Here is a 10,000-nt window from a genome sequence, read left to right on the forward strand (position 1 = left end):
ATTTGCAAATGCTGGAAGATATGGCATGGCTAGCTTTTCTCCTGTTTATCAAATTATTAATTTTCACTAATGATAAAAAAATCTTGTTAATTTTTGACTGAAGTGTTATATAATTTAAAGTATAAAAGTCTTAAGTTTAGGGTGTATGCTAAATTATAAAAATTTAATCATAATTATAAGTTTTAATTATAAGTTTAATTTCATGAAAAATTATAATGATAAGTACAATGAAAATAGGAAGGTCAAAATTATAATGACAAGTACTAATATATTGATACGATTAATACTACATTAATATGACAAATACTATAGTAAACTAATAATATACAAAGATGAGTACTAATACTATTTAAATTGAGACAGATACTAAGCTAATACGACTAATAATATACAAATACGATTAATATTATAATAATACTACTTATACTAAACTAATACCACTGATAATATACCAATATAAGTAATACTATACTAATAAATATTATATATATTATTAATCTATTGATACAGTGATATCACTACTATGAGAATATTACATTTTAAAGAGAGCGAAAATTGCAAAAGGTTTATAAGACAAATATAGAAGATAAATATACCCGGTGATCTCATTAGATTCTCGTAATACATACATTTTTATTATATATTTTTTATAATTTTTTCTAATGTGCATTGAGAGATTTTATTAAGTCTAACAAATCACTTTGAAGACTATGAAAAGGTAAACGGGAAAAACAAAAAATAGCGAATGAATAATAATAATAATAATAATAATAATAATAATAATAATAATAATAATAATAATAATAATAAAAGGGTGTGGGTGCTGAGCTTGTTGCTCGACTTCTCACCAATTTCTTATAAAATTTTCTTTCTATGATATGGAATACGGATTAATGTAATAATAATAATAATAATAATAATAATAATAATAATAATAATAATAATAATAATAATAATAATAATAATAATATAATATAATATAATATAATATAATATATTGGCAGAGGAAATAGCTCTCCCTTTTCTTTCTCCCTCTTCGGTACTCTCTCTAATTTGGTGAACTCTCAGTTCCCTTTTCCGACCATGGGCAGGAGAGATCTGCCGGCGAAGGTGCAAGCAGTGCCAAGGAAGCCAACTAGGAGCTGCTCTTTAAAGGATTCTTCTTTTACTGCGGAGCGTGCTATCTTCTAACTTTATCACATCATCAGCCTAAATCGATTCTTGTTAATAAATCGGTATTGACTCGTCTATCCTCCTGTCAGGCAAAACATTCCTTTTATCACCAATGATGCCGTGGGCCTTAGCTGGGTTTCAATTTTAATGGGATCTTCATAACAATAATCGACAACTGTTCCATTGCCTCTAAACCCTAGTGATGGTTTTGTTGCTATTTCTAAGGCCACTCCAGGTATTCCTCTTCGCTCTAGAAAAATTGCTAGAGTCCTTAAATCTGATATTGAGAATGAGATGAAGTTTTGGGATAATTACGTAGTTTGCCATGTCACTAGTGCAAATCCCCCCTCCATGTTATTGAAGGTTTTGTTAGAAGGATTTGAAAGGATTAAGAGATTGATACATTGGTGTGGTTAATAGGGGTGTTTTTCTTGTGAGGTTTGCTGTGAAATCAGATCAGGAGATAGCCTGTAGCATGAATAGGATATTGTTCGACAAAAAGCCGTTCATTGTTAAACCATAGTATCCGAAGATTTCGTATGAGAAATCAAGCATCACGTCTGTCCCTTTTTGGGTTAAATTACCTAAACTTGATTTATCATACTGGACTGATTCAACATTGTAAAGCATAATTAGTTATCTTGGCAATGTTCTTAAGGTAGATACGGCGACTCTTACCAGAACGCAAATGTCGTATGCTCGTGTTCTAGTCGAGATAAATGTATCTGAAGGTTTTCCTGATGAATTGTTTTACTCGAATGACAATGAGAAATTAATTGCTCAACCGGTGCAATATGAGTGGATTCCTGTTTGGTGCACTAAATGCTCCCAATTTGGGTATACTTTCACAGACTACCGTATGGGTAACCTCGTCCCTCTAAGTTTCAATTAGAGGTTGACGAGGATGGATTTAGAAAGTTTAAGAGGCCATTCCAAGATAAGATTCTTCCACAAAAGTCTGTCTTAGAAGCTATTGATGTGCCAGAAGGTTTTTCTCAACCTGTACCATCAGCTAAGCCTGCTTCTCTTACTTCTACTCAGATTGATTAAGCACAACCAGCATGCCTGCCTTCTTCTTCATAGACTTTAGGAGCTGGCACCTCTACACAACAACTTACTAAGCAAAGTGTTTACTGTAGGGTGCTCAAATGCTTTTGTCGCTTTGAATGTTCAGTCCTCAGACTTTAATGATAAGGGGACTATTCAAATATCAATACCAACAGCGCTGGGAGCTAATCCCATCCATGGTAATGATTAATCTTGTTGCGTGGAATGTGAGGGGGCTTAATAAGACTAATAAATAGTTTGAGGTTGCTAACTTCATTTCGCACAATAATATTAGTCTTGTTGGGCTTCTCAAAACTAAAATAAAGAGGAAGGGCTTAGGTAATCTTTATTTGCGAGTATTTCCTAATTGATGTATGACTAGTAATGTTACATGGCATGATGGCGGTAGAATCATCTTGGGTGGAAAATTGAAGATATCCAAGTTGATATTCTCTATTGTACTAGCCAACTCATTCACATCATGGGTACTCCTAGAGCTGGTACTCCCTTTTATGGAACTTTTGTTTATGGTTCTTCTGAGAAACTTGGTCGATTACAACTCTTTCAAGACCTCTAGGAGCTTAGTAAGACGATTAGATCTCCTCGGATAGTTTTGAGAGACTTTAATTGTGTTGCTAATCTTAACGAGCGTCATGGTCAAGCAGTTAGGCTTCATGAAGTTCAACCTTTCAGGGATTATGACATGGTGTGGAGTACACGATCTTCATTATGGTGGTCGGTTCTTTACTTGGTTGAATAAGCAGGCGGGTTGTAGGTGGGTAATGAGTTAAATTGATAGAATTCTTGGTAATGATGCTTGGGAGGAGGCTTTTCTAAATGTGTCCATTGTATTTTTACCTGAACGGTTGTTCGATCACACTCCCATGTTGGTTTCCTTCTCTGCTCCTCTAAGGGGCAAAAAACCTTTTTAGTTCTTTAACTACTGGGCCACCAAGATACCTTTAAGGAAAATGTACGTGGAGTGTGGAATACTCACATTCAGGGGTATCTCAGTTACCAAATCTCACAAAAACTGATTATCTTGAAGGGAAAATTGAAACAATGGTATGGTCATGATCAGCAGCAGAATCTTATGTATAAGGCCGAATGCACTCTCTAGGACTTGCAAAATCAATTGCATGCCCAACCTGACAGTGTTGAGATTGCTTCTAAGGAGCATCAAGCTTCAATAACCTTATAACAACTCAAGCATAATATGTAATCAACTTTGTAACAGAAAGCTAAGATGAAATGGGTTCACCTTGGTGATGATAATATAACATTTTTTTCACTAGAGTATCAAACAAAGGCATAGAATAAATAAGATCACCTTTCTTCATCTTAGAGGGCAAGATATCACTGACCCTAATATAATTCAACATGAGTTCTATCAATTTTACTTAAACCTCTTTTTTACTGAAATGACTAACAAAGCTAAGATTAATTTGAAGATTGCTCGACTTGAGCATATTTTATCCGACTTTCAGAGAGGCTTACTCTACCTTTCTTTTAGTGAGGAAGTAAAGGAGGCGATGTGGAGCATTCTAGATGACAAATCTCCTAGCTTGAATGGGTTCAATAGTAAATTTTACAAAGCATCATGGGATGTTGTGGGAGATGATATTGCTAATTCTATTATCCGTTTTTCACTAATGGGAAAATGTCCAAGAGCTGGCAGACTACCTCTATTACTTTGATTCCTAAGGTCCAATGCCCTACTCACCCAGGTGATTTCCGGCCTATTTCTTGTTGTCATGTTATTTATAAGTGTGTATCTAAGCTGATTTGCTCCAAATTGAAGCTGGTCCTTGGTAGCTTAATTGATCAAGCTCAAGGGGCATTTGTAGAGGACAGGAGTATCATGCATAACATTTTGCTATGTCAATATTTGGTTAAACAATACTCTAGGGAACGCTGTGCTCCTAGTTATTTAATTAAAATTGATTTATGCAAAGCTTATGATACCATGGTTTGACAATTTTTCAAGGAAAAATGTTAATTGCTTTGAACTTTCCTTCATAGTTTATTCGTATATTGTTACGGTATGTATTACTTCCACAAGATATGCTCTTATGCTCAATGGGTGTCCTACTCTTAGCTTCAAGGCCAATAGAGGTCTTAGACAAGGGGATCCTCTTTCCCCTTTGTTGTTTGTTATTGTTATGGAGTATTTATCTAAGATTCTGAGAAGTGTTGAGGGAAGTTATGGTTTCCACCCGAGGATAGATTCTCTCATCTTTGTTTTGCAGATGATTTGATGCTTTTTTACAAAGGGGATATTGCTTCGGTTAGATTACTCTATCGGTGTATTCTTTCCTTCTCTAAGGCTTCTGGTCTGTAAGCTAATGCCTCTAAATCAGCAGTGTATACAGCAGCTGTTGATCCACACATTTGAACGACTATTGGTGATCTTACTACTTTTCCTTTTGGAAGCTTTCCATTCCGATATTTAGGAGTGCCCCTTTCTTGTAAAAGATTATCCATAGCTGAATGTGAGAAGTTAGCTAATAAAATGACAAGCTGAATTAAAGGTTGGTAAGCAAAAAATCTTTCTTATACAGCTAGGCTTCAACTTATTAATTCGGCGTTAATGGCAATTTCTGCTTATTGGGCCCAAATTGTTATCCTCCCCAAGAAACTTAACATCTGTATTAATTCGATTTGTAAGCCCAAGAAGGTTGGAGGACTGTTCATGTTAAGAATCAGGTTGCTGTGGAAAAAATTGCTTGGCATATTCATATGATGGAAGATTCGTTGTGGGTAAGATGGATTCACGGTGTTTATACGAAAGGAGGGAAATGGGATTTGTTCAATGCCCCTCTACAACCAGTTGGGCTCTGAAAAAAGATTTGCTCAACTAAGGACGCTTGGAAACAATGGGTCTTTCAGGATACCTATGCTATTAATGAGGTGTATAAGGATACCTTTTGACTGACCCAAAAGGTTAGATGGCGACATGTAGTGTGGAATAGGATTTCAATTCCGAAAGCTCGTTTTTGTTGTTGGTTTGTGGATCTGGAAAAAATAAAATCCAAGGATAATCTCTATAGGATTGGTGTAACTAGTGATGATTTATGTTCATTGTGTGCATCCAGTTCTGAATCTGTTCATCATCTATTTTTTGAATCTCTTTTTATTTAGTTGTGTGTGGATGGAATTTCAAAATGGGTTGGAATCCGTTTTAAGCCCATTGCATATATGGATTTTCACAAGTTTAAGCTTAGGAAACTTCAACAAGTAATGAGCGCGATATATGCTTCTACAATTTATGCCTTTTGGAAATGTCAAAATGAAGCTGTGTGAGATGGATTGGTGAGCACCCCTACATCTGTCATCTTGAATATTAGGTAGGAGATCCATCTTAAATTGCTTGCTCTACAGTTGGCTTCTTACCCCTTCTTGGAGCATTACTTTATTGAATCAGTGATTTGCTGTTGCAGTCTGTTTCTTGTTGCTACTCCAGTTATTATTCTTTCTGTTACTTTTGATTACTGTGTTTCACTTTGATGATGTTGGTCTTAGGTCATGCCATGTTGCTGCCGTTAGGTGTCTTGGAATTGGGTTGTTGCTGACCTTTTCTTGGCTTTGTTTTTGCCTTATTGTTGGTAGCTCTTTCTATTGCTTACTTTTAGTTACAACTTTATTTGTTTTGCTTTGTAGCTTTTGGTTTCTCCTTACTCGTATGCATATCAAGAGTGGGGCGAGGAAACCCTTCCTATAAGGTGGGTCTCGTTTCCATACTGATGCAATCTAAGTTTGGGTGGAGTCCAAGTTTGAATGTATATTGGTTTTTCTCGTAAATGAATTTTTTTTTATATCCCAAGAAAAATATATAATATATAGGCCTTCTCCCTCTTAGGCTTTCCTCTCAGATTGGGTAACCCTTATGTCCCATTTCCGGCCATGGGCAAGAGAGGGAGGCCAACAAAAGTGAAAGTGGTGCCGAGAAAGACGTCGGTGAGCGGTTTTTAAGAGGTTCTCCATCGCCTTCAGATCAATGGGAAAGTAGGCTTTAATTCAATCTTCGAGTAAAGCGTCATCTTCTTCACTTCATTCATTAACCCCAGCAGGTACTTCAATGGCTTCGATTCCCTTGTTGAACCAGGCTGGTACCCTTGTGGTTTCCTCACTGAATCAAGCAGAACCAGTAGGTACGTCTTCTTTAGCGTGTGTTGTTGTTCATTCTTCACTCCAAACGATGAACCAAGCAGGTACATCTGGTACGGCCCCTATTCCGATGGGTTCTCCGGCTCAAGCTCCCGTGGGAGTAAGCTGGGTCTCAATCCTACAAGGTCCTAATCCCACACCCAATCCAGCTGCTACCCCTAGGGTTTCCACCATTGTTACCTTGAACACGGCCAAGGTTGCTGAAACAGGTACCCCTACCCCTACCCCTACCCCTTTCCTTACCCGTAAAATTGCTAATGTCCGTAAGGAGGATGTTGAGGAGGAGATTAGGTTTTGGTCTAAAGCTGTTGTATGCTATGTGACTAGTGCTAACCCCCCTTTTCATGTTATTGAGGGCTTTGTACGTTGTATTTGGAAGGATCAAGAAATTGATAAAATTGGTATGGTTAATAGAGGAGTGTTTTTGTTGAGATTTGTGTTGAAAGAACACCAAGAACAAGCATGTAGTATGAATGGTATTCTTTTTGACAAGAAACTGTTCATAGTTAAGCCATGGTAACCTCACAGTTCTTTTGAGAAAGCTAGTATTGAGACTATGCCGGTTTGGATCAAATTACCTAAATTGAATGTCATGTATTGGAGTGACTCTATGTTTAAAGACATTGTGGGTTATTTGGGTACAGTGTTGAAAGTCGATTACGCCACTATTACTAAATCTAGAAAGTTGTATGCAAGGGTGTTTGTAAACATGAATATTGCTGCAGGGTTCTCAGACGAACTCTATTTTTCCAATGAGCGTGATGAACTCATCACACAACCAATACAGTATGAATGGGTGCTAGTTTCGTGTAGCAAATGTTTGCAATTTGGGCATTCTCCTACGAATTGTAGGATGGGTAAACCGAAACCATCTAAGTCCCAACTAGAGGTTGATGAAGAAGGATTCTGGTTGGTGAAGAAGGATTCTGGTTGGTGAAGAAGGGCTTCAAAGGAGGGTATGTGAAGGCCACAAAATTCAATGAAAATGTAGTATTACCTGAAGTAGGCATTTCCACTTTTGAAATGGATCAGCACCAACTCAATAGTGAGGAATTGCCACGTATCTCTGAAATACAAACATCTAATGGTCTTAGTGCCTTAGAGGAGAAGGAGCCCCAGGTTCCACATGGTATAGGGATATCACATGATGACCCAATCCACCTTTGTGATGATATGACTACTCATGATAGCACTGGGGGCGCACCCCATACTGGACAATGAATAACATATGTGCTTGGAATGTTAGGATCCTTAATAAGATGCACAAACAGATGGAGGTAGCTCATTTTCTATCTTCAAATAACATATCCTTATTTTGACTCCTAGAAACAAAGGTAAAGAAAAAGGGGTTAGGAGCTCTTTATCTTAGATTGTGTCCCAGTTGGTGCTTGACAACAAATTTAGCTTGGCATAGCGGGGGTAGGATAATTGTGGGTTGGAAGAGTGATGATATTCAGGTGAATGTTCTTACTTGTAGTAGTTAGTTTATCCATATCTCTATTACTACTAGAAATAAATCTTGGTTCATATGCACTTTTGTTCATGGTGCTTCTAAGAAGAAAGATCGGTTGTAACTTCTTCATGACCTTCATAACATTAGTCAAATAATTTCTTGAGCGTGGATTATCACGGGGGATTCTAATTGTATTGCCAACTTTGATGTACGAAGTGGGCAGCCTGTTCGGCTTCATGAAGTTCAGCCCTTGAGAGATTGTATAATGGTTCGTGGAGTTCATGATCTGCATTACAATGGTCGGTTTTTCACTTGGGCTAATAAACAAGCGGTTGATAAGAGAGTCCTTAGTAAGATAGATAGAGGATTGGGTATTGACCTTTGGGAGGACTTATTTCTAATGGCTTTTGTCTCCTTTTTACCTGAGGTGAACTATGATCATTCACCAATGTTGATCCAGTTTTCTAAGAGTACAATAGGACTGAAACCTTTTAAATTTTTTAACTTTTGGACTCTTAAGGATAAATTGTTGAGATTTTGAATGAAGTTTGGGAGGTGAAGATTGAAGGGTATAGTAGCTTTCAAATACCTCAGAAGCTTAACATCCTTAAGCACAAATTGAGGAATTTGTATGGGAAAGATCAACTACAAAAACATTTGTCTAAAGTTGAATCTGATCTAGCTGCAATTCAGAACCAGTTACATGATCACCCTAACAGCAGCACTCTGGCAACAAAAGTACAACAAATTTCCCATCAGATTGGATTGATTAAAAGGGACATGGAATCCTCCCTTAGAAAAAAAAAGCTTAAGTTCATTATTGGCTCCAGTTTGGTGATGATTATGCCAAGTTCTTTCATCAGATCTTGAAGCATCGCAATAGAATCAATAAAATCAATTTTCTTCACATTGATGGGAATGAGATTACTTATCCTATCCAGATTGAGGGGGCTTCCCATAGGTTCTACTCAGACTTGTTTTTCTATGAATACACCAATAGATCTGGAATTAATCTCAACATTTCTCAACAAGGTCCTATGCTTTCTAATATGCATCGAAACTTTTTGAATCTTTCTTTTACAGCTGATGAGATTAAAAAGGCTATATGGAGCATCCCAGATGACAAAGCTCCTGGTTTAGATGGATAGAACAACAAATTTTATAAAGCGGCTTGGTTAGTTGTTGGTACAGACATTGTTCATGTTATAACTCAGTTTTTTTAGGATAGCAAAATGCTACAAAGTTGGAATACCACTACCATAACTCTCATCCAAAAGTGAAGTGTCCTTCCCATCCAGGTGAATTTTGCCCAATTTCTTATTCTCATGTTCTTTATAAATGCATTTTCAAATTAATTTGCTCCAAGCTGAAACTTGTGCTAGGGCACTTAATTGATCAAGCTCAAGGAGCCTTTGTAGCTGGGAGGACTGTCATGCATAATGCTCTTCCATGCCAAGACATGGTTAAACAATATGAAAGGAAAAATGGTGCCCCTAGTTTTCTTCTGAAGGTCGATCTATGCAAAGCCTAGGATACCTTGGATTGGAATTTCCTTAAAGAAATGATAGTTGCTATGAATTTTCCTCGTCACTTCATTAAGATTACCATGACCTGCATAACCTCCACCAGCTATGCTCTGATGATTAATGGTACGCCCTCCAAATTGTTTAAAGCTAAGCGTGGTTTGAGATAAGGTGATCTTTTATCACTATTACGTTTCTTAATAGGTATGAAATTAATACTTATCCCGCATTTTGAGGAGTGTTGATAGCTCCTATGGTTATCACTCTAGATGCAAATGTATTAAACTTACACATTTATGTTTCGCCAATGATTTAATGATTTTTTACAAAGGTTATTTCAATTATGTTAAGGTGGTTAACACATCAGGCCTGCAAGCTAATTCCAACTAATCAGCTATATACACAGCAGGTATCCCACCTAATCTAAAAGAGCTGATTGGCAAACTAAACAACTGCAACATTGTTTCTCTTCCTTTCAAATACCTTGGCATTCCTCTTACCTCCAAGAGGTTTTAAGTAGCTTATTATTAGCAGTTCGCAGATAGTATGACATGTAGAATTCCAAGCTGGCAATCAAAGAACCTTTCATACGCAGTTAGGCTCCAACTCATAAATTTTGTCTTGGTTGGCATCTCAT

At 36.9% G+C, this 10,000-nt stretch overlaps 1 protein-coding gene across 1 annotated transcript in view; it reads right to left on the reverse strand.

Annotated features, from left to right (window-relative positions):
* LOC130802746 (GDSL esterase/lipase At1g71250-like) overlaps positions 1 to 10,000 on the reverse strand; it is a 43,401-nt gene that overhangs the window by 25,127 nt on the left and 8,274 nt on the right. Inside the window, exon 2 of the mRNA XM_057666805.1 lies at positions 1 to 41. This exon is cut by the window's left edge and continues 87 nt beyond it. Within this exon, the coding sequence (XP_057522788.1) occupies positions 1 to 41 (41 nt within the window). The remainder of the gene's footprint in view (positions 42 to 10,000) is intronic.

Source organism: Amaranthus tricolor, chromosome 16 (genome assembly GCF_026212465.1).
Source record: "Amaranthus tricolor cultivar Red isolate AtriRed21 chromosome 16, ASM2621246v1, whole genome shotgun sequence".
Lineage (NCBI taxonomy): Eukaryota > Viridiplantae > Streptophyta > Magnoliopsida > Caryophyllales > Amaranthaceae > Amaranthus > Amaranthus tricolor.